This window comes from Pangasianodon hypophthalmus, chromosome 11, assembly GCF_027358585.1.
Source record: "Pangasianodon hypophthalmus isolate fPanHyp1 chromosome 11, fPanHyp1.pri, whole genome shotgun sequence".
In the NCBI taxonomy this organism is placed as follows: domain Eukaryota; kingdom Metazoa; phylum Chordata; class Actinopteri; order Siluriformes; family Pangasiidae; genus Pangasianodon; species Pangasianodon hypophthalmus.
The window spans coordinates 20,151,603-20,173,821 of NC_069720.1; the positions used below are offsets into that span (position 1 = coordinate 20,151,603).

Here is a 22,219-nt window from a genome sequence, read left to right on the forward strand (position 1 = left end):
TCATATAACCTATAAGGCACGTCAGTCATTGTGATCCAGAGCTATTATGCACATCATGCTCTCTAGACACTCACAGAGCACTTTATTAGGAACACTATACTAATACTGGGTAGGGCCTCTCTTTGGTCTTCTATTGGATTCAGATCTGGTGAATGGGAAGGCCAATGAAGAACACTGAACTAATTGTCATGTTCATGAAACTAGTTTGAGACAACTTTTGCTTTGTGACATGGTGCACTATCATGTTGGAAGTAGCCATTAGAAGATGGGTAAATTGTGTCCTTGAAGGGAAGTACATGGTCAGGCTGTGGCATTCAAGCAATGATTAATTGCTATTAACAGGCCCAAAGTGTGCCAAGAAAATATTCCCCCACACCATTACACCACCTCGACCAGCCTTGACTGTTGACACAAGGCAGGTTGGGTCCATGGATTCATGCTGTTGGCACCAAATTATGACCCTACCATCTGTGTGCCTCAGCAGAAATCGAGATTCCTCCAGCCAGGCTATGTTTATCCAGTCTTGAACTGTCCAGTTTTGGTGAGCCTGTGACCACTGCATCCTCAGCTTTCTGTTCTTGGCTGACAGAATTAGAACCTGACATGGTCTTCTGCTGTTGTAGCCCATCCACCACAAGGTTCAATGTTTTGTGCATGCTGAGATGCTTTTCTGCTCCCCACGGTTGTAAAGAGTGATTATATGAGTTACTATATCCTTCCTGGCAGCTCGAATCTGACCATTTTCCTCTGAAAATTTCTCTCTTATCAACAAGGCATTTCCACCCACAGAACTGTCACTCACTCAATGGTTTTGTTTTTCACACCATTCTCTGTAAACTGTTGTGTGTGAAAATCCCAGGAGATCAGCAGTTTCTGAAATACTCAGACCAGCCCATTTGGCACCAACAACCATGCCACAGTTAAAGTCACAGAGATCACATTTTTTCCCCATTCTGATGTTTGATGTGAACATTAATTGAAGCTCTTGACCTGGATCTGCATGATTTTATGCATTGTTCTGATCGGACTGCATCAATGAGCAGGTGTACAGGTGTTCCTAATAAAGTGGACAGTGTAATATCAACAGAGTACTGTCTTCACTCTTCTACACCCATATATTGTAATGATTTACTATTCCACTATCCGGTGTCACACTGAAGAAGATGGGTTTCCTTTAGAGTCTGGTCTTCTCAAGGTTTCTTTTGTTTGAATATGATTAACCGACTCATATATTATTCAGGATCTACTATGAATTTTTCAGTAACTATAGTGACACTAATGGGAAATGCATGCAGTTTGAGAGTGAAGAATGTAAGTGTAGTTTTGCTGATGTGGGCATGGGAGATGAAGTTAGTTAAACCAAAGTCCTTGGTAATTTGTACACTTTATTTTCTTCAAGCTAGCTAGGAAGTGCCTTTCTAATGAACTAGCTTGCCAAGTAGGTAATGTTAGATAGTAGACTAATGTGAAGAAGTTGTTTAGAATGTGGCAAAACTATGTTAGTAACTATTGTACTGCGTATGTTTACACTTATATACATCTTGATCAATCAATTTTCCACTGTTCAGATCACAAAGCCTTCTTGTACTTTTGCTACTAGAATATTCATATATGGTGATTCGTTCCCTCAAGGCTTCCAGTGGTTTTCTAACGTACTACACTCAAGCATTGATACGGTCCCTAAGGTGGTGATATAGCAAGGAGAACTCAGCAAGTGCTCATTGAAAACAGTATGGAAAAATATTTATGAATTTATGAATGAGAAATAGGTCTGGGTACTCACACGTAGGTGGGACCAGAGCAGGTCTGGAGTAGGAGTGGACCAATTGGAAATAGAAGAATCCATATGTAGTCTGCTGTGGGATTGAGGACAGGTCCACAGTTGCTGTTGTATACCAACAGTATCCTGCTCTATTTCATGTAAGCTTTGTATAAATGTATTCACATTGCTAGTCATTCAAGATATTATGAAGGATGATATTTTATTCATGTGGAAAAATATATATGAGAGTGAAGTACAGCTCAGGTTACAGGTGGATTCATAATGTCAGGCAGCTATTTGGAACAAGCTGTTACATGCCTGTTGTGTAAAAAACAAGGAACTGAAGAGGCTATGTCGGGCTACGCTCATCACGCTTACCAGTAGATAAAAGTAAATATCAGTAATGACAGCTTGCAAAGCTACTAAGTACATTCTTTTTATATGCTGCTACATATTCTGGGTAAGTCATTTTTATAATATCCATGGTGTATTATATATTCTACAGAACTCCACTTTGTCATGGAAGCTTGTAGTGAGAAGAAATTCAGTTATTAATTTAAAATGCAGTGTTTTATCTTATAGTTGGACTACAGAAATGTTTTTATTCCGAGACATTCTAAGTAAAAAAAATATTTTTTTCAAGGTGGGCAGCGGGGTTATGATTGCTGTAGGCATCTATGCTAAAGTAGCCAAGGAAAACGGTACTGAATTGCCCTTCTTATCACATGAACTGTCTTTTTCAACCTGCTACATATATGCTGTATTGTTAGAATTGAGCTTACAGTAAATATCATGTTTTACAGATGTAGTGGATACTTTGGCAACAGATCCAGCTCTCCTGTTGCTGACTGTAGGATCCCTCACATTCATCATAACATTCCTCGGGTGTTTCGGAGCACTGCGAGATAGTGCCATTCTGCTGAAAATAGTGAGAAGGCTGTGACATAATTGATCCATTGCCAATGTCTTGCATGATTTAAAGTAATAACCAAATGTGTTGTTTCGTATGCATTACATTTCAAGTAATGTATTTCATCTTGAAAATATTTAATAGAATTAATAATCACTTATTAAATATGCTATGCCTCTGGAATCAGATAGAATGTCTTTGTTTTGGACTTTATTTGGTGCACTTTTTGTTCTTTGATTGTCAGGTTGGGTTTGTGTTCATGTACAGTATGTGCTCTTTGGTGGTTCAACTTTAAGGCTTTTCTTTTCAGAATATCTATCTGCACTAGGAATGTAACCGAATACAAATACATTACTCGGACTGACCAGATAATGGATACAAATACAGATACGAATGGAAATAGGAATAGGAGGCACACTATTGAAAGAAAACTCACTAGAAAGGTTCACAGGGCATCTGGTTGAGACTAGAGTTGTGCACACAGATTTGGGTGACAAACACAGACCACAGATAGGAATGTGGGCGGCGCTGCATGATGCATTTACAGCTTTCATTTACTCTCGAGTGATGTAGCTGAGGTTGAGGTATTCACACACCATGCTGACAGTGCTGGCATGTCTTTCTTTCTGGCATTTCTACCTCTGGGTTTATCCAGTGTTTTCCAGTGTGTCTGGGAGGCATAATAATAATAATAATTTAAAAAAAAAAAATCTTCAGGTATAGGCCACACCCAGTTTGGGTTTAAATTCAAATACAGATACTGATATTTGTCATTGGGTTACAACCCTAATTTGCAAAAATCGTGATGATTTTAATATTGAAGAATTAAATATAGATCATTTTGGACTGTTTCTTTTCATCATTATGCACAAAACAAAAACATAAAATGAGATTTCTTCACATCCTTAAGCAAAGTATCAAAATGGTTAAATAATGTATGCTATAAATGGATATTAATAGTGAAAAAATGTTTAAAACATTTATAAGACAGAGAGGTTCATGACAATTACAGAACCTTTTTTTTAAACTTTAAAATAGCTTTAAATTAGAAGCAAATTTATTTATTTATTTTTACCCAAAGAGCATAATGGGATGCAAAAATTTGCAGTGATGTCTGTGTTTTCAAATTCATTTTGTATTTACTTTTTCCCCAAATTTCTCAAATTTGACATATGGTATTTTTCAGTTTTTAGGAATTTTAATGGTCATCCTGTTCCTGCAAATCGCTGCTGCTGTTCTGGGCTTTCTCTTCTCAGACCTGGTACACAGTCAAACTAGCGAACTTGTAATTAATCACTTGATTTAAATGATCCTTTAATCAGTTTGTCTCTACCTCTCTCCCAGGTTCTAAAGAGGACAGAACTGCTAATGAAGAAAGCCATTGTATTATATCGAGAGGACATGGATTTAGAAAATGTGATTGACTTTGTGCAGAAGAAGGTAAAAAAAATTATTTTATATTTTTTATTCAAGAATATGTACAAGGCTTTGAGCTTGGGATCAAATGAATAAGCAGCGAATGTAAAATGCCCAGGATGTACATTAAATTTCTCATCCTTAATGTAATATTATCTGGTGAATCTTTCTTTATGCCACCTCAGTTCCTGTGTTGTGGAGCGAATTATTACTCAGACTGGTCTCAGAACGCATATTTCAACTGCTCTGTGAATAACCCCAGTCTGGAAGCCTGTGGTGTGCCTTTTTCCTGCTGTGTACGGCAGCAGAATGAGGTAATGCACCAGACACGGATCAAATAGTTTTAAGCATCTTAGTTCATCAGCAGCAGAGAAAATTTATCAATGTGTGGCAGCCTTGGACCTTTCACATGGTCATATTTTGATATTTATATACATTTTCAAAAATGACAGACTTTCATGAGCGTAAATATGTTTCTCAGATGCATGTGTCCGAACCATAATAAAATTTTAGTATTTTAAAGTCTGGTTACCACTAAATTAAAGATACTATTCCAATTCCACAGAAAAACACCAACACACTGATTGTCTAAAAGGAACTGCTATTTATTGATTTAATTTGCACTTAATTTAAAATGTAATAAATAAATATATAAATAATAATTATGACCATAAAAACCATTAGACCACTGTCTACCTATACCAGCCTTTATTCATAACCTACAAACGTTTTTGTTAAAAAAGCTGCATTTGTTAAAAAGCCTCCTTATTTGTTAGATATAATCTTTGCCGAAAGTCTAGGTGAATTTAGAAAAATTAGTAAAAAATGTCTATGTTGTTTTTTGGGGAAATCATATTTATGGTTATTTCCAGAAGAGATTGAAATCTGACAAGCAAAACTGGCCATGCTCTCTGGGTGGAAGAGATGGCATATTATACTCCCTTGTCAATTAGAGTAACACCATCATTCAGCCACAGCAACATCCCATGGGTTTTCCTAGGCCGCAACACAAATATTCTAAAACAATTAGAAAAATCCAGGGTAGAGTAGTCATACATAGTCATAGTGTGACTATTTCAGACTTTTTATGTTTTATCAATATACCATTGTCACACTATAAGCCCTTACCAACCTCTCTTCTCTCTTCATAACTGGCAAAAAGCTACTTTGTTTATCGGAGTCTCTACGCAAGTAAAACATACTGTATGTGTTTATTCATTTCCTGGAAATTTCTTCTGAAATCGCATTTTTCAGATGCATGTTCAGATGCAAAAAAAAAAAGATTCGAAGTGTAGATTTTAACAATCCAAGATCACTAACTGGTATTCATGGTATTGTTAATGATAGGATAGTGCTTTGTGCCGTGCTGGTCCCCACAACATTTTCCCCTCCATCCTCCCTTAGAACTTGTCATGGGGGTTAATCCTTTCCCAATACAAAGTCAGTGTCTCAGGAAGTCTATCTTTTTCTTTTCCCTTCCTTTCCTGTCCTGTCTTATTTAGGTAAGGAAAATTCTCTCGCTCTTTGCTACATTTGATGCTTCTGTTATAAAATATTCAAACGTATATTTTGGGTGGGAGTCTTACTCAGTGCATCACAGGCAAAGAAAGATCTACATACTTTCTAGTGAATTTAAAGAAAATGTGTCATACTGTTAATCTCTGAGGTTTTATGACTTGGAGGTGTTATGGGTTTCTTTGCAGACTGTGTTCAATTCCATGTGTGGCTACAAAAGTCAGGGGATAGACGAATCCTTAGTCAAGGAACGCATTTATATCAACGGCTGCCTGAACAAAATAGTGCTGTGGGGGAAACAGAACCTGCTGCTGGTTGGAGGGATCAGCATTAGCTTGCTCTGCCTCGAGGTGAGACAGGCCTTTAAACATTTTCTTATTTTGCATGTTTCTTTGGAAATTCATAGAAGTGGTATTAGTTAAAGTTGACTCACGCACTCAGCTACATCGTGAATATACTGAAACATTATTATACGATGCCTTAAGGCACTGCATTCCCGGTGGGAAATCTTGTAGTGGCTTGTGTATTTTCGCAATTACAGCACAAGAGCAATAAAAAGCAAACAGCAGCATGATATCAGATTATGCGCAAATTTATTAAAACTCAGGCAAAATAAGTCATTCTAACAACTGCAGTTGGATAAGATCTTTACTAGGATCAAGAAATAATTCATAAACACAGCGACAAGGTATCTACATTGTGATTTTAGGAACAAACATCAAATCAAAATGTCATTTTTTTTTTAAGTCTGATTGCTAATATAACATGTGTATAGGAAATCTGATTATATATAAACAGCATAAAAATCTTGATTATGTATCATCAGCATAAAATATTGATTTTCACAAACACTAAAAGGTTTGAAAAGTCATACTACACAGGTGTAGGTAGCACTATTGCATGTAAACTATGTTTAGTGGTTTATTAATATTGCTTTGGAATTGTCTTTCAGATATGTATGATCTCACTGGCAGCTGCTCAGCTCAGCCAAATCCAGAAAAAGGAGAGGAAGAAAGCAAATTATAGGCCAAAATGAGGTGATTTAAACTCCTGCCAAATACCATTTACAGTATAACCATATAACCATATACAGTATATCTGAAATATCACATTTATAATCATATATATATATTTCACTTGCATATATGCAAGTGAACATTTTCTGTAAGTAGAAGATGCTTTTTACAAATTAAGGCTGTGATTAAAGTTTTAATTATTTTGTCCTTCTAAAATGAGCCCTTGATTGTAGAAGTTTTATAATGAAACACTTTTACATAGTGTACATACATTGTTAAATTATGAATGTTGGGATTCATTTTGTTAAGAATTTTGTTAATTTTGTAAGAAAAGAAATGATCAGAGATTATAACATGCTTTTAAACATTAAAAGTATTAATAAAACACATTTCCAATACCCAGTTATTGTTTATTATGTGCTTGCAATGCACTCCTGATATGTGTTTTTCAGAAATGAAAGACTACTGACCACTAAAATGAACAACGCTCAACTAATAAAGCCCCCAAATGCTGGTTTCTCAAAGAAGGACACACGTGCTGGACTGTTTAGTCTTGAGTAAGTTCATGAAGTTGAACTGAGCTGGATTGTAATTGTGGAGCCCTGCAATCACAGAGTGAGGAGCGTCTAGACTCTTCGCACGTGAAGTAACGCGATAGTGAGCTCTGAAATTACGGAGTGGGTTGTAGCCTGATGTCAGAGTGTTTGGACAATGGAAGCCCTCCTTGATGAAAGAGCCAAGCTGTGAAATGGCTACAAACCCATCTTTGTAGGCTGTAATCCTGATGACTGCAGCATAAACGTACTGGATGTATAAAAGGGATCCTAGAACAACAAATGAAATCACAATAAAATTATGCAGTACATGTGTAGGCTATAATAAAACATACAAGAGCAAACTACTTTCTAAATTTATTTGTAGGGTTAATTTATTTGTAGGGTTACTCTCAGAAAAGCATACTGTGATATAACGTATCATGATATCATTCATGATATCTTGTCATATGGGCCACCAGAACAGACTCTTTTCAACTACAGTTAAAATCCTTGAGGCTTTTCAGTGAATCATTCTAATCAAGTCAAATCATTTGAGTCTGAACAGCCAAAAGATTCATTTAGATTCATCCCCTAATTATTTCAGTTCTGCTTTCAGCTTCTCTAAACTGTATCTGTAAGTAGAAATGACTACTTTTTTTTAAACAATCTATTATTGTTATTATTAAACATGAAACAAGTAGACCTAACCTGGATCAGTGAGACCTTTGGAACATCTTATTCACTTTGGTTTCAATAAATTTGTAAATCAGTCAATTGGGTCATTTCGGTCAAGAACAAGATTGAAAGTTCTTGTTCAGTGATTTGTTTGCTCAGTCTCAGGATTACTGTGGGGTGTTTAATCAGATTTCTCATCCTCCTTTGATAAATCAGGCTATTTGCTCATGCCTGAGTCAGTAATTCTTGGCATTTGCAATGGCAAAGGCTGTCAGCACAACTGAATGATACAGACTCAGCTCATGGAAGTGACCAGTATTTACTTGTTCACTTTAGTGACTTGTTTAAAAAGTCAGAATTCTTCACTGTAAAAATTGCTGTAAATTTACAGTATTAATTTTATAGCAATATACAGAAAAACTTTGGTTTTTAAAGCTCTGGAATTTGTCTTTTATTGCAAATTAATTGAATTAGAGGTGGATAAATCAGTGCACTGTTGCTTAGGGAAGTGGTAACTCACTGGTATAGGCTTTGAGCTACAGATCAGAAGGTTGTGAGTTCAAATCCCAGCACTGCCAAGCTGCCATGGTTGAGTCCTTGTGTAAGACCCTTAACCTTCAGTTGCTGTTGTATTCTGCCTCAGTTGTAAGTCATTTTGGATTAAAGTGTCAGTGGATTATATTTTAGTTTATACAATAATTATATTTACAAGCATTTACGGTAAATGCACTCTGCTGTCAGTAAATTACAATTTTTTTTAGTATGTTACTGAAAACATTTAGTGATGTAAAAACTATAGTAATTCATTTGTAAATATATTACAGTAATTTAAATATTTTATGTTTCATATCTATTGTAAATTGACAGTACTTTACTCTGCTGCCATTGTACCTACTTTCAAGGCACATTTATATTTTACCACAGTCTCACTATTCACTGACTTTGCTCACTGTATCCTACCTTAAACTACAACATTAACAATACTGACCTGTAGACACGTCCCAGACTTTGATGGTTTTGTCCTGAGAACCAGTGAACACATACTTATCGTTTACAGAGAAGGCTGCACACAGAATGCCCTCGAAGTAGAAACCCTGTGTACAGATACAAACACACAAACACTGTCAGAGTTATACACGAATAATGTGTAATTCAAATGTATCTGCAGGGTTCTTAAAGCAGGTGCAGATTAAAAACCTTCTTTAGTATCACTATTTGGGATTGTTTTACCACCTTGTACTCCATAGTATGGTCCAGCAGCACAGGACTCAAATTCCACAGCTTCTGGACACAGTCTTCAGATCCTACCAGAGCGTGTTTATCCCAGTTACCCAGTGCGATGCAGGTGATAGCAGCCCCGTGGTGATCCAGCTCTGCTGCTGTGGCGCTCTTGAAGTCGTAGATTGCCACCTCCCCTCCAAAAGTGCCATACAGGAGTCTACAGTCGGGCAGCAAAGCCATGGCTGATACAGGTGAATGAAGCAGGGAGAGTGAGTAGTTATGGATTGGGCCGTCGACGCATGGGAAGCTGTCTCTTGCTGTGATTTCGAACAAGCACACCGCATCCTCATAGGCCACAGCAATCTTATCTTCCCTGGGACTGATGGCCATGCTGCGCACAGTCGGCAAGCTCTCCGGAGGAGGAAGGCACAAGGTCTCTTGGGGAAAGGCTAAGGGGTAGATGAGTACAGTACCAGTGCAGAGGCCACAGAAGAGAAGCTGCTTCTGTTGTGCCAGTTCCATGCAACACACCTCTGAGCACACGTCCATTGTATCGGAGGACATACCTGAGGAGCATGTAAGAAGTTTAAGTTGCAAATATGTGTGTTCTTAGTTTAAACCAGCAATGGAGATATTTTAGGAGTGGGCAATATAGCAAAAAAAAAAAACCTAAACTTAAAGACATCTTCACAGTACCGGATATGTATCATAATGAGGGCCATTTCTTGTTATAAGCGGTATACAGTAAGTGGGTGCTTAGGGCCTCCAGACCACCAGGGAGCCCCATGATTTTTAAAACAGATATTCAGATCTGTTTGACAGATCATGAAGTGTTCATATCTATCTGGGGTAGGGAAAAAAAGCAGAAGAGGAGAAATGGTCCCAAAACACAATGGTAAGAAATTAACGCTAATTAATTTAGTCAGTTTGTCTGTCTTGCTTCTGCTTATAGATGTAATTGAAATGGAAAAAAAATTAGTTAGCTAACTTTTTTCCATTTCAATTACATCTATAAGCAGAAGCAAGAATAAGATCTAGAATAAGAAGTGTTAGGCTAACACATGAAGTTGCAAGCTCGTTACTACTAGCTATAACAACAGTTAGCCTGGTGACTCATCCAAGATATTTCTGTTCATTCTTGCCTATAAAATAATATGATTGGTGTGTTTGGGCTAAGTAAGTTGTCACTCTGGGCCACTAAATTGTTAGTACTGTGAGTACTAGTGTTATATATTATATACTGCTGATCTCCAGGGATTTCCACACACAAAAGTCTCTAGAGTTTAAAACATTCTCTAGAGTTTCCTCTGACCTCTCTTACCAGCAAGGTGTTTCCACCCAAAGAACCGTTGCTCACTCAACGTTTTTTGTTTTCGCACCATTCTGTGTAAACTCTAGAGACTGCTGTGTGTGAAAATCCCAGGAGATCAGCAGTTTCTGAAATACTCAAAAAAGCCCATCTGGCACCACCAACCATGCCACAGTTGAAGTCGCAGAGATCACACTTTTTCCCCATTCTGATGTTTGATTTGAACATTAACTGAAGCTCTTGACCTCTTTCTGCATGATTTTATGTATTGGGCTGCTGCCACATGATTGGTTGATTGGATAACTGCATAAATGTGGTGCCCAAAAATTGACTGCTACTACTATTACAAATGTGAAAAAAATCAGTGTGGTTCACCTTCAGTACAGTTCCATGCGAACACCTTGGCTCGTTCCTCTTCTCTGATGAAATGGACCGTGTTGCCGTCTTTGGATATTACCACCCTCGGGCAGTTGGCAGGAATACAGGTCTGGCTTTTGTGTTTGGGGTCATAGTCCAGCTGCCACAGTTTGAGGTGACCAGACCTGGTTGAGGCTGAGATGATTGTGCTGTTGTACACAGACACAAAGGTGACAGGAGATCCCATTCCACTGAAGGAGTCGAGGAGGTGTCCAGTGACTAAACCCCAAACCTTCAATTGAAGGACACAACATTTTATATCTGATAAAATATTCCCTGTTTTATGCAATACAATGCAGTCAGTTCAGCTTTCATTTAAATAATCCAGTAAATTAAGTCATTTATATGTCTTTCTTTTATTGCTCTGACTAAACACTAAAATTAATTAATGATTATATTAAAAACCCATTTCAGCTGTGGCATCTGAGCGAAACTGACCCGTATGATTTGATCCTGAGATCCAGTGATGACTTTACTTCCTTGGCTGTACGAAACAGCCGATAAGACTGTGGCTTCATGCTGGAGCTCCTGGGTTTTGTGCACAGAGTCTGGATTCACATGTAGCACAGCCAGTGTTCTGTCACAGCCTTTGTGCAAGAGGATGATTTTTAAAAATAGTAGTCTGCATGCTCTCTCTTTTACTTTATCTCAGGTATTAATAGAGATTGGGTTCAGAATAAGCTGTTTAACAAAATGTTGTTAAAAAATTTTTTTTTAAAAATTTACCTGCAAAGAGCACATTTTCATCTTCCGAAGTGCACATAAATGAAGCAGGTGCAGGGAGCTCAACATCAGATAGTGAACCACTGGCTGAGACCTAGAGATAAAGGTCAAAAGGAAGGTTACAATGAGGTACAATGGGGGAAAGGTTGCAAGATTAGGACTCCCCAGTAAGGGAGACTGCATGTGTGTGTGGCGGTTTGGGAAAACCCATTGGATATCGCTTCTAGCAAGAAGCCAAAAATGACTAAAAATGGGGTTTTAACCAAAATTGAGTTTTACTGTCTGTAACATACTTTGATGCCTCTTCTTTCAGAAAACAAAAAAAAATTCCCCCAACCCAATGCAGAAATGTTTTTTTAATTAACTTTTTAAACTTGTCTAGGCTTTTCTTAAAGATCTTGTTAGGAAGATAAGGAGCCAGTTTAATTAAAAAAAAAAAAATAGGTTGTAGTAATAATAATGGTTGTAGGCTATGAATATTTTTCATTGTCATATTTATTATTGTTGATATTTTATTAATTACATTAAATTAAATGCAAATTATATGAATATACATCATGCTTATAGGTTGCAGGTAGAATTTTTTTTACATGCTTGCTACTAAACTGACACGAGAGATGGAAAAATGAGTCCCAGAAGACAGAGCAGTTAATAAGTCAGCTGTTAGTTAACAATTTGCTTATTATTCAGCACTAGCACTGTATTCGTCATGCTCAGCCTTGATTTCGGCATGGTTTTGCAGAAGTGTTGTTTACATTTGCCATTATCATATTTCCAGCCAATGAATGAAGTACATTTAAAACATTTAGTGTGAAACTAATTGAACAAATAGACAATAAACCAAAAATATGAATCTCCCTTGGATTCGGACTACGCAAATAAACTAATCAGTGAGAAAGGAGGCCTAAAATAGAATTTTACCATATTCACTGAGCACTCCTGAGAGGCAATGAGGAGTTTTCCATGTCGGGGGAGTGAAAGCACACTGGATACAGTGAAACCCTGAGTGCATGGGAGCTTAAAGTAGGATTTTTCTAGGCCAGTGTCTGAATCAAAGATCCAGATTTGGCCATCACTGGACATGACTGCCACATCCTCCCCCAGTGCACTAAGGATTGAACATTCTCCTTTTACATCAACTTCATAAAGAAGCTCTCCAGTGTCCAAATTCCATGATTTGACCTACACACGACAGTGACAGAAGACTGAATAAGCGAATATGTTCAGTAGAAGAGTAACATTCTATTCTAGCAACTAAATTGGGGTTCTGTGTATAAAAGGTTAGAATCTATATAGAAAGATGTCGCACTTGTCCCTGTGTGTTGGACAGGACCATTGCTTTAGGCTCAAGCACAAGGATCTGTTCAGTAGGCCAGGGTTGTACCGAGACCACAGTGGGAATGCAGTAGAGCTGTTTCCCGGTGACAAGACTCCATTTCCTAAGAGAGCCATCAAGTCCAGTAGACAAGCAATGTTCACCTTTTTTTACAAGCTTCACTGATTGCACTGCACCTACGCAGAGAAAGTGTAGAAATGCCACATAAGGTCATATTTGTACTGGATTTTGGTTTAAAAGGTGACAACATTATAGTCAGCTAACCTGTGTGTCCTTCAATTGTATGCAGCATCTCAGGACTCTTTAGGTCCCATGCAATCAACTCTCCATCCAGTGAACCTGCTATCAGTAATTCTCTCTCCAAATAAAGATCTACTGCAGTAATCCCTTTGTAAACAAGAGAGAAAAGACAGCAATCAGTGTGGTGTGGGCAATGAGTTATCAATTATATTGACCTAAGAATCATCATTTTTCACCTGTGATTATAGTTACAGAAGTAACCTATAGCCCTACAGTGCTTAGGAAATATATCAATCGAACTCAAAGTAGTAATCAACTGCTTTTAAAAAAGCAACCTCTGTGACATACCTTTTGCAGAACCACTGAGGGTGTTTATCAAAGGCCCTCCAGGGGGCTGTAAGAAGCTACTCTTGGGCACAAGCACAGGGTCTGCATAGGAAGCAAACCAATCGTCGCACTGCGAGCATAGGCGCCCAATCAGAGAAGGGTACACAGGAGCCAGAGCCTGAAGCCTGGCAGTGATCTCAGTGAATAGAAGGGGCGAGTCTTTAAAAAGATCAGTTTAGGTTAGTTCATAGTATACTAAATCTTTGTAGGTTCTAAGTTGAATGAACAGTGATGACTCAGGTAAAACAATAAATTTACTAATTATTAGTATAATAAGTAGGGATGCTTTGATGCTTCGATATTTGTATCAATCTGCTAGCATGCTCATTACTCATACTTTTAAAACATGCTCCATTACCAGCATCTGATACCACATGAAACTGTGTGATGAAAACCTAGTGTACTTTGCCACACTAATTTTGTAATCCTTCAATACAAGTAACCTGAGTAATATCTTATGGAATCTAAATAATATCTTTAATAAAGAGTGCAATGGCAGCTGTCCTGACCATGCAGATCATCGAGCACTGAGCATTAAGACAGGTGCAGTTCAGATCTACACACTGCTTGTGAGACAAGGTGCATTTCACAGACTCAGGTTGGCCACCTTCACACTCTCTATTATCTAAGATACAGTTTAAAAGGCATAACATCAGTATAACATAAAACTCAGTACAACGACTTCATAGTTAGCAGCACACGGCAGCAAGCAACATAAACAGAGCTGAATAAAATGTTCTATAATGGCCCTGACTGCTTAATGCTAAGTAGGTTATTCAATTTGGTACTGGTATCGGTATCAACGAGTACCAGAAAACATGCACTCGAACTAAAAAATGGTATAGATGCATCCGTAATAATAACAACTATGTATAAGAATGCTGAAATGATTGAAATGTCTTCCTATTTATTATTGTCAGGTTAATATTTACTAAGCATATTAGCTACATATTTCTTAAGCCATCTGTAAAGGTTTGTATCGTGTTGGGCTGCATTACATCACCACGTTTCAATTATTTTCTATAACAGCACATCCCCCCTCCATCATGTTTCATTCCTTACATTAACAAAACCCTCACTACAACCCAGATCAATACTCACCTGTGTGTCCATCAATGAAATCTAAGGTAGGCTTTAGCAGTAGAAAGCAGTCCCTGATCAGTTGGATCTCAGGACAGTCTATGATGTCAACACAGAGTGACAGGTCCTGAATTACACTGGCCACGCCACAGCTGAGGGTCTTACAATACAACCAGTCCAAATTGCCTGCAACACATATGACAGATAGGTGATGCATCCATAAATGAGTTATTACATAAATCTGAGTTGTCACCAGGTCCAACCTAGCAGCGAGTGACGCAGTTCCTCCCATTTGCCTGCGTGTATAAGATGATAAGGTAGTTCATGCAGCATTCTGAGATTCGCCACTCCTTCAGCATACCATAGGGGCTGATGCGGCACCTTGACAAAACAATGTGCTGAACAGTTTAATGCAGTTTTAATTTGCATGCTTTACAATCACATATAGTGCATTGATGAGTACCTTTCTATCAGCATTCAGCTGGGTACTCAGCGATGACAGAAGTATGGGTTTGAGCTGGCCCTGGCTCCACTGACCTGAGAAGTATTCACTGAGAATGCTGTGCATTTGAACTCGGTGCTCCACAGAAAGATACTTTGCCTTCACAACGTCAGTAAACTGCCTATAGAAGATGAAGCTTATTATACTCCAAGTTTCATGACTTTCACAATTTCTGTACTCATGCTGTTATCCCATATAAAATCACAGGTTTTTAAATAGTGTTTAAATTTTGTTGAAATTGACTAATTTCAGGAAAAAATGACCAAAATACAAAAACCAAATACACCAACACCTTACCTTTGGGAAAACACTAACACAATAATGCCATTTTCCCAACGCTCCACTAGGTGATCTCTTAGGTCATGTCTGAGACGTGCCCAAAGAAGAGGAGGAAAGCGTATGAGCGTGTGGCTCGGGGGAAGCCGGCTTTGGTAGACCTCTGCCAGAACATCATTATCTACAGACAAGATATCACGTAGTTCTGCCTCAGACAAGCCACGTCTGTGAAGACATAGTGATGTGTTTTTTCATTTATTAAAGATTTTACTAGAATGCAACTCAAAAGCAGTATAATTTTGCCAATAACCAACCTTGATAAGGTGATGTAACCCAGTGCATGGCGGACAAGCTTCTCGCCATGTTTTTTTTCCAGTGTCTGGAGAAACAATGAGATTGCCTCCTGCACCGAGCTGCCAAGGTGAATATCAGACATGGAGGTATAGGATGACCACTGCTTTGCCATGTCCACCATTAGCTTCAGATGCAAAAGACTTCCGCTCTTTTGGAAGCTTCCAGTGATTGCATCTGTTTGCTCAGACACAAGTTTTCTTCCAGCAACTTTCAGATAGGCATTAATGATGTCCTGCCCTTGATCACAATTCAGTGGTTCTACTTCAAAGAAACATTTATCATCACTAACTAGAGCTTTCAATCTCTTCAAAGGAGACCCATCATATAGGGTAGACACTACCAAATGTACATTAGGAGGAATTTCTTTAGGTATCCAGTGCAATTTATGAGCATTGTTGGCCCGTGAGAGTTCATCCAAAGAGTCCAGAATTAGAACTAATGTTTCTCCATCTTCAGACACTTTCTGCAGCATGGCATGGAAGAACCTTACCAACTTCTCATGTGTGTTTGCAATCTGTGGGCAGGGAATTGCCAATCCCAAAGCTCCACAAATCTGTAAACAAATTCCCTTTAGGACAGAGTCTATATCTGAGCTGATGGGAGATGTTCCAAGCAGTCGGAGAACAACCATAGCTTGTGGATCTAGAACAGTCCGCATCTCCTGGGCCAGTTTACACAGCAGAGAAGTCTTACCAATTCCTGGAGGCCCGTAGACTACAAGTGGTGCGTGCTGTATGTTTGTCGACTCCCACATTGTAAGGCAGAGCTTTGCCAGTGGACCATCTCTTCCAATAAAAGCAGCACACTTGTCTTTACTTAGCTTTGCATGATGAAAAAGCTCCTGCTGAATCCACAGCCATCCTGGACCTGTTGGTGGAGCAGTTTGCTTGGCAATCCTCTCCTTTATCTGACCTACAATCTGTTCACAGAATCTCTCCAGATACTCCTTGTGCTCCTTACGATTCACATCCATAGCATTTTTACTAAGCTCTAAGGTGAGATGACTTGAACAGGCACTGGAGATACGCTGTTTGAGACTAGTCAAGAGTTCCTGGGCTTCAGTGTCCAGGAGACCGTCAGCTGTGACATCCAAGAACTTAGCATGCTTACGGCTTTCACTTTTCTTCAGATGAGGTAGTTCTCTGACAAAGATGACAGGTGAAGGCATGTCCTGTCCCTGAGTTGAAAGAAAACTCTGCTCCATCTCCCATTCTGTCACTGTGTGGACATTAAGCAAAGCAAAATCACTCAATATATAGTGACTATAATGAGTGTTAATGGTACTTTGATAAACTGACAAAACATTCTCTCACGTGACTTGAAGAATTTGTGCTTCTGCTCTGCACTGAAGTCCCCATCCTTCTCAGCTTGCAGCGCTGCACTACATAAAAGCTGCAATAACCGAGCTTCAGTGAGATTCCAAGACAAAATGTCAGCATCATGCTGTGGTCTACTCTCAGGTTTTGTATCATTGTAATGAGGATAGTGTGTGGTAATTGGCTGAAGGACATATTTAGGGGGTACTGAGTTATCGTCTTTGATGAACCATTTCTTAAGTACTGTCAACCCTGCTTGGTCCTGGGAAAGTTTAGAAAGCAGTAACTCAAACTCGATCTCTGATATGAGGCGTGGAATGGGTCTGTGTCCATACTGACTGCCAACCAAAGCCTGTGATTGTAAAGCAAACAAACATGAATGCAGTTGCTCATTAACTAGAAGGCATAATTTGTCAGTAAAATTGTATATAGATGCAGATGAATTACCACACTTACAATAAAACTAGGTCCAAGCGACACTTTCTGACATGATTGTATCTCCTGAAGACACAGCTCAGTTGTCAGGTGATCAACAGTGACTGGATCCCACAGACCCCACCGGAAATCCACAACCTAGTAGAATTTGAAATGTACATCCAGACATAAAAACAGCAGATTAAGAAATTGAATTTCAGTGTTGATATCTCAAGATGTGAAGAAGCGATCAATAAAACAATTCTCACTCTAATACATTACTCACAATGGGCAATAGGGGACACAGTGTGCTCCAAAAGTCTGAGACCACACTGAAAATCTGTTCTGTTTATTTTTTTTAATTTTCACTTTAAACTGGAAAAGACAGAAGGTTTTAGAATTTGGAAAAATTTAAAACAAAGGAAATGTTCAATATGGCTATTTCTGGTTATTATTTAAACTTAAGCAAAATTTTTGATATCGATCAAGTTTGTACAAAAGGTCAGATTTTCCTTAAGTCATTAAATCATGTGTTCAGACAACACTCAGATGGATTTGACCCAATATCAGGTTTTGCACAAACTTGTAGAGTCTGTGCCAGCTCGAATGCACACTGTCATTAAAGCAAAAAGGGGACATATCGAATTCTAAGAAATTCTGAAATTCATGTAAATATTATAGAAAAAAAATCTACTTTTCACTCAAGTTATTGCTGATTAGAGTGTTTGCAATGAAAAAAATGTATACTAAATTAGAAGAGAATGCAAATAAAATCACTTTCACTAGTAGTCTCAGACTTTTGAACCCCACCGTAAATACTTTTTTCTTCACTTCAGGAAGTCAGACAATGACTAGGAAGATTCTGGTATTGATTTTTGCTCAACATTCTTGCCCTTTAAGACCAACTTACAATAGTTTCAAAGTTTCCATTTTGTATTTGGTGTTCCAACAATGGAAAATATGCAAAGTTCTGACTTCACGTGTATCAAATTACTCAATATTCAGTACGAACCTCAAAGACTAGGCCAAGACTTTGACAGTAGCTTTGTAACTCAGGATAGGCTTTTTCCCAAAAGGCATTTCGTTCAGTGTCAAGATCTGGCAAAAAAAAGGGTAATATTAACAGAAATCATCTTGCTACATACACTACATACAAAGAGAGGAAACCACAATAACAAAGGAAAATGACAGAGAAATAGAAAACCAAAAAGACTACAACAAAATATTACCTAATAATTGAAAAAAAACCTGTTCTACTGTTGTGATATACGGACACTATGTTACAGTTAATAACAACAGTTAATACATGTGGTAAATTAATTACCAGTTTTAAAAAGAAAAATGGTTCAACAGAATGATTCTTAAATAATGCAGGAAAAAAGCTTTTAAAGCCACCTTTGTAAAATTAAAGCCACTGTAAAGAAGAGCTCATCAGTAAAATCCCAACCTGAGATTGTTGAGCTGATGAACACTCGCACCACATTGGATGGAGGCTCCAGACTGTCTATGTCGCGTCCACGTAGCGCCTCGACTCCCAGAGCCTCCCTCATCTCCATCACATCCATCCCTCAGTGTACACCCTACAAACTTCTTCCAACTTCAGCCCATTAGCTGCTTGTAACAACACTGCACTGCATAAAGACAGTCTTCAGTTCAACACTACTGTTTTATTTGCACCGCGTAGCATGTGTAACCCTGACACCCGAATGTAAAGCGGCATCAGTTGCTTACCCTTGCGTACAGAAACTCCATCCAACCTGGATTACCGTCTGATGAGTACTGTTCATCAGCAAGTGTTTGTGCTCTATGCTCTTCGTCATTTCATCCACAGAGATCAGGTATGCCAGGAGGCACCTTTGTTTACCATGTCTCCCTGGCTTGGTGATGGCACCCGGGGGAGAGGTAGCAGCTGCTGTTCCACTTATTTACCTGCTGTAGGTTAGATTTGCTAAACACCAATTTAGCACATACTGTAGCATTTACAGTTCAGACACCTTAAAAATGATTTGGCGCTAAGGAATTATTCTGAGTGCATAAATAGCATTGCGTAAAGTATACAGTGCTTCAGTCAGACCTTTTCTTTCATACCTGTGCAACATTAATCCCAGTTTCCTAAAAGCCTTATAACATTAACATGATTACATTTTGACAAGTAGAGAATTCATTAGGAAGTTCTATATTGTATTATTTAATGCTTATCTTTTCGCTGAAGCTTCTGCAAAACTCACCGCTGGTTGGTGTCCCTACAGTGGACCACTGAATCCACTGACTTTATTCAATTACTGTAACTGCAAAAGAAAAAATATCAAGGAAGCACCCATCTGTTCCATAATGCACCAACACACCCTTTGCATCAATTAGCTGTAACTACGTGCCATGTGCAATATTTGTTTCCCACTCAATCAGACAACCTCAGAAGGTTGTAATCCTGAGGGAAGCCATCAAGAGACTTTAATTTGTTTTTGAGGGTGTTGTGTAACAAGTTAAAAAAGGAGCATGAAATTTGCCTGACAAATCACACATCATACCATTTGCACAATTTGAACTTTTTACATTTACATTTATGGTATTTGGCAGATGCCCTTATCCAGAGCGATGAAGTCTCTATCAATAAATACATCCTGATACTGGTTCACTAGGTCATGGACTAAGAATAGCATCAGTTGAAAAACTCTGTTGGGGAGGTAATATAGTAAGAAAAGCACACAGACAACACAGTTTTTTTTTCTTAAATTGAAGTGCTAATTTAAATACTTCCAGAAGAGGTCTTTAGATGTCATTTGAAGACTGCCGGAGACTCAGCTGTTTGGACATATAGGGGAAGTTTGTTCTACCACCTAGGTGCCAGAACAGAGAACAATCTTGTTGCATGCCTTCCTTGTACCCTGAGAGATGGTGGGTCCAGTCGAGTGGTGATGGAAGATCAGAGGGAGTGTGGTGTAGTGCGGGGTATGATAATTGCTTTGAGGTAGGTGGGTGCTAGTCCATTTTTGGCTTTGTAGGCAAACATCAGTGTTTTAAATCTGATGTGGGCAGCTACAGGAAGCCAGTGGAGGGAGCGTAGCAACAGGGTGGTGTGAGAGAACTTAGGAAGCTTGAAAACAAGTCATGCAGCTGCATTCTGGATCAGTTTCAGAGGTTGAATAATGAGATCTGAGTGGAACTTGCTGAGATCTGAGTGGAAACATGAGTGTCTGAGGAAGGGAAGGAGAGGATGAGTTGAGTGTCATCCGCATAGCAGTGGTATGAAAACCCATGTGAGGATATGACCTCACCAACAGATCGAGTATAGAGGGAGAACAGAAGAGGACCAAGTACTGAGCCTTGTGGGACACCAGTGGAGAGTCTGCGTGGAGCAGATGTGGATCTCCTCCACATCACCTGATATGACTGACCTTCCAGGTAGGAAGCAAACCACTGTCACGCTATGCCATGAATTCCAAGACTCATGAGGATGGACAAGAGAGTCTTGTGGTTGACTGTGTCAAATGCTGCTGAAAGGTTGAGGAAGATGAGGCCTGATGACGGCTTGGCAGATCTAGCAGCATGTAGCTTCTCAGTGACGACCAAAAGGGAAGTCTCTGTGGAATGTGCCGATTTGAAGCCAGACTGGTTTGGATCTTTGAGGTTGTTCTGTGAGAGCTAGAGAGACAGCTGATTGTAGACAGTGCGTTCAAGGATTGTAGAAAGAAAAGAAAGAGGAAGGGGAGATAGAGTCGAGGTTTCAGTAAGTGGGAGAGAAATATTGATAGCTGGTTTTAGGCAGGATAGGGAGGCTGATGGTGAAGTGATGATCAGAGATGTGGAGTGGGGTAGCATTGATGTCCGTAGCTGTAGAGGGGCAGCTGAAGACCAGGTCTAGGGCATTTCCTCCCTTGTGTGTTTGAGAGCAGCTGTTGAATATCAGGGAGAAGAAATGCAGAAGAGGGAGAAGGCAAGAGGACTTTAATGTTTTATGTTTTTTTATATTTCATTTGTACATCACTTGCACGTTATTGCCACCCTACCTCATTGTCTCTTTGCACTTTACACCTAATGCGACTTGCGGTTTTGCACTTCTGGTTAGATGCTAACTGTATTTCATTGGCTTTGAACTTGTACTCTCTTCAATGACTATAACTAATCTACTTTACTCTAAAAAGTGACAGTAAGACCACCTTGTTTGGATCAATTATGAAATCTAATTAGTTCGTCTGCTTGTTATAATAATAATTTCATGCAAATCCTGCAAACATTCAACCACTTGTTCTTGAGATATCACGCTAACGAGAATCTCGAATGGATGCAAAGGCGGATGGATAGACAGACAACCCAATATCATACATAATGCTCCACCATTTAGTGGCAGACGCATAAAAAAAAAAAAAATTTTTCCATCACACCACACCTATTGGGTGGTGAAATGTTAAGGCATAGGCTAGCAACTGCACTGCATCTGTATGTTAGAAACTAGCCAAGTTAGCTAGCAGATTTGAAGATGGACAAACTCAGACCTGCACTCGGCCATGAGTGCAACTGGATTTTATTCATTACAAGGGCAAAAAGAACTGGAAACAGGCATGTCGTGCAAGCTCTGTCATACCAAGATAAAGTATTTCAGGAATACAAGACACATGTGAAATCAAATCGGGAGTTGGAGGAAAACAGTCTTTTGCTGTTCCTGCTCAACAGAGAACTCTCAAGCATGTGGCAAAGCTTCCACATAAATCAGAAAAGGCAAAAGTGAATTACCAGGTCATTTGCAAGTTTCATTTGTGCCCCTACACTATTGTTGAAAACTCACACTTTTGCTCAGTGTTACTGGAGCCAACTAC

At 38.8% G+C, this 22,219-nt stretch overlaps 2 protein-coding genes across 5 annotated transcripts; one reads left to right on the forward strand and one right to left on the reverse strand.

Annotated features, from left to right (window-relative positions):
* The first annotated feature begins 1,672 nt into the window (after positions 1-1,672).
* zgc:113223 (uncharacterized protein LOC541424 homolog) lies at positions 1,673-7,206 on the forward strand. Of its 3 annotated transcripts, XM_026926084.3 has the most exons (9): positions 1,674-2,222; positions 2,406-2,463; positions 2,566-2,690; positions 3,859-3,933; positions 4,017-4,112; positions 4,274-4,402; positions 5,792-5,953; positions 6,556-6,640; positions 7,072-7,206. In XM_026926084.3, the coding sequence occupies exons 1-8, from the start codon at positions 2,166-2,168 to the stop codon at positions 6,637-6,639; spliced, it is 786 nt and encodes a 261-aa protein (XP_026781885.1). In that variant the 5' UTR covers positions 1,674-2,165; the 3' UTR covers position 6,640; positions 7,072-7,206. The 3 variants fall into 3 exon arrangements, with proteins under 3 accessions (XP_034164455.1, XP_026781885.1, XP_053094122.1); XM_034308564.2 differs by lacking the exons at positions 3,859-3,933; positions 7,072-7,206 and having other exon boundaries at positions 1,673-2,222; positions 6,556-6,691; XM_053238147.1 differs by lacking the exons at positions 2,406-2,463; positions 7,072-7,206 and having other exon boundaries at positions 1,676-2,222; positions 6,556-6,691.
* nwd1 (NACHT and WD repeat domain containing 1) lies at positions 7,139-22,201 on the reverse strand. Of its 2 annotated transcripts, none has more exons than XM_053238146.1 (20): positions 19,137-22,201; positions 18,853-19,036; positions 18,418-18,503; positions 17,448-17,564; positions 16,989-17,343; positions 15,636-16,893; positions 15,343-15,546; positions 15,007-15,166; positions 14,807-14,924; positions 14,565-14,729; positions 13,425-13,622; positions 13,101-13,223; positions 12,810-13,012; positions 12,422-12,682; positions 11,504-11,594; positions 11,216-11,364; positions 10,736-11,009; positions 9,064-9,617; positions 8,819-8,924; positions 7,139-7,443 (listed from the first exon to the last, which is right to left on the reverse strand). In XM_053238146.1, exons 2-20 carry the CDS (start codon positions 18,968-18,970, stop codon positions 7,139-7,141), a joined length of 4,845 nt encoding a protein of 1,614 aa, XP_053094121.1. In that variant the 5' UTR covers positions 18,971-19,036; positions 19,137-22,201. The 2 variants fall into 2 exon arrangements, 1 of the variants encoding a protein (XP_053094121.1); XR_008302704.1 differs by adding an exon at positions 8,351-8,464 and having other exon boundaries at positions 7,303-7,443; positions 18,853-22,201.
* Between the last annotated feature and the right edge of the window lie 18 nt (positions 22,202-22,219).

Excerpts from the sequence above, each read along its gene's own strand:
- zgc:113223 (XM_026926084.3), top strand. The coding sequence starts at position 2,166 with ATGACAGCTTGCAAAGCTACTAAGTACATTCTTTTTATATGCTGCTAC. Across the intron at positions 4,113-4,273 it reads TTGACTTTGTGCAGAAGAAG|TTCCTGTGTTGTGGAGCGAA; the intron begins GTAAAAAAAATT and ends ATGCCACCTCAG. Across the intron at positions 4,403-5,791 it reads GTGTACGGCAGCAGAATGAG|ACTGTGTTCAATTCCATGTG; the intron begins GTAATGCACCAG and ends GTTTCTTTGCAG.
- nwd1 (XM_053238146.1), bottom strand. The coding sequence starts at position 18,970 with ATGGATGTGATGGAGATGAGGGAGGCTCTGGGAGTCGAGGCGCTACGT. Across the intron at positions 14,730-14,806 it reads ACTGCGTCACTCGCTGCTAG|GCAATTTGGACTGGTTGTAT; the intron begins GTTGGACCTGGT and ends TATGTGTTGCAG. Across the intron at positions 8,925-9,063 it reads ACCATACTATGGAGTACAAG|GGTTTCTACTTCGAGGGCAT; the intron begins GTGGTAAAACAA and ends ATCTGTACACAG.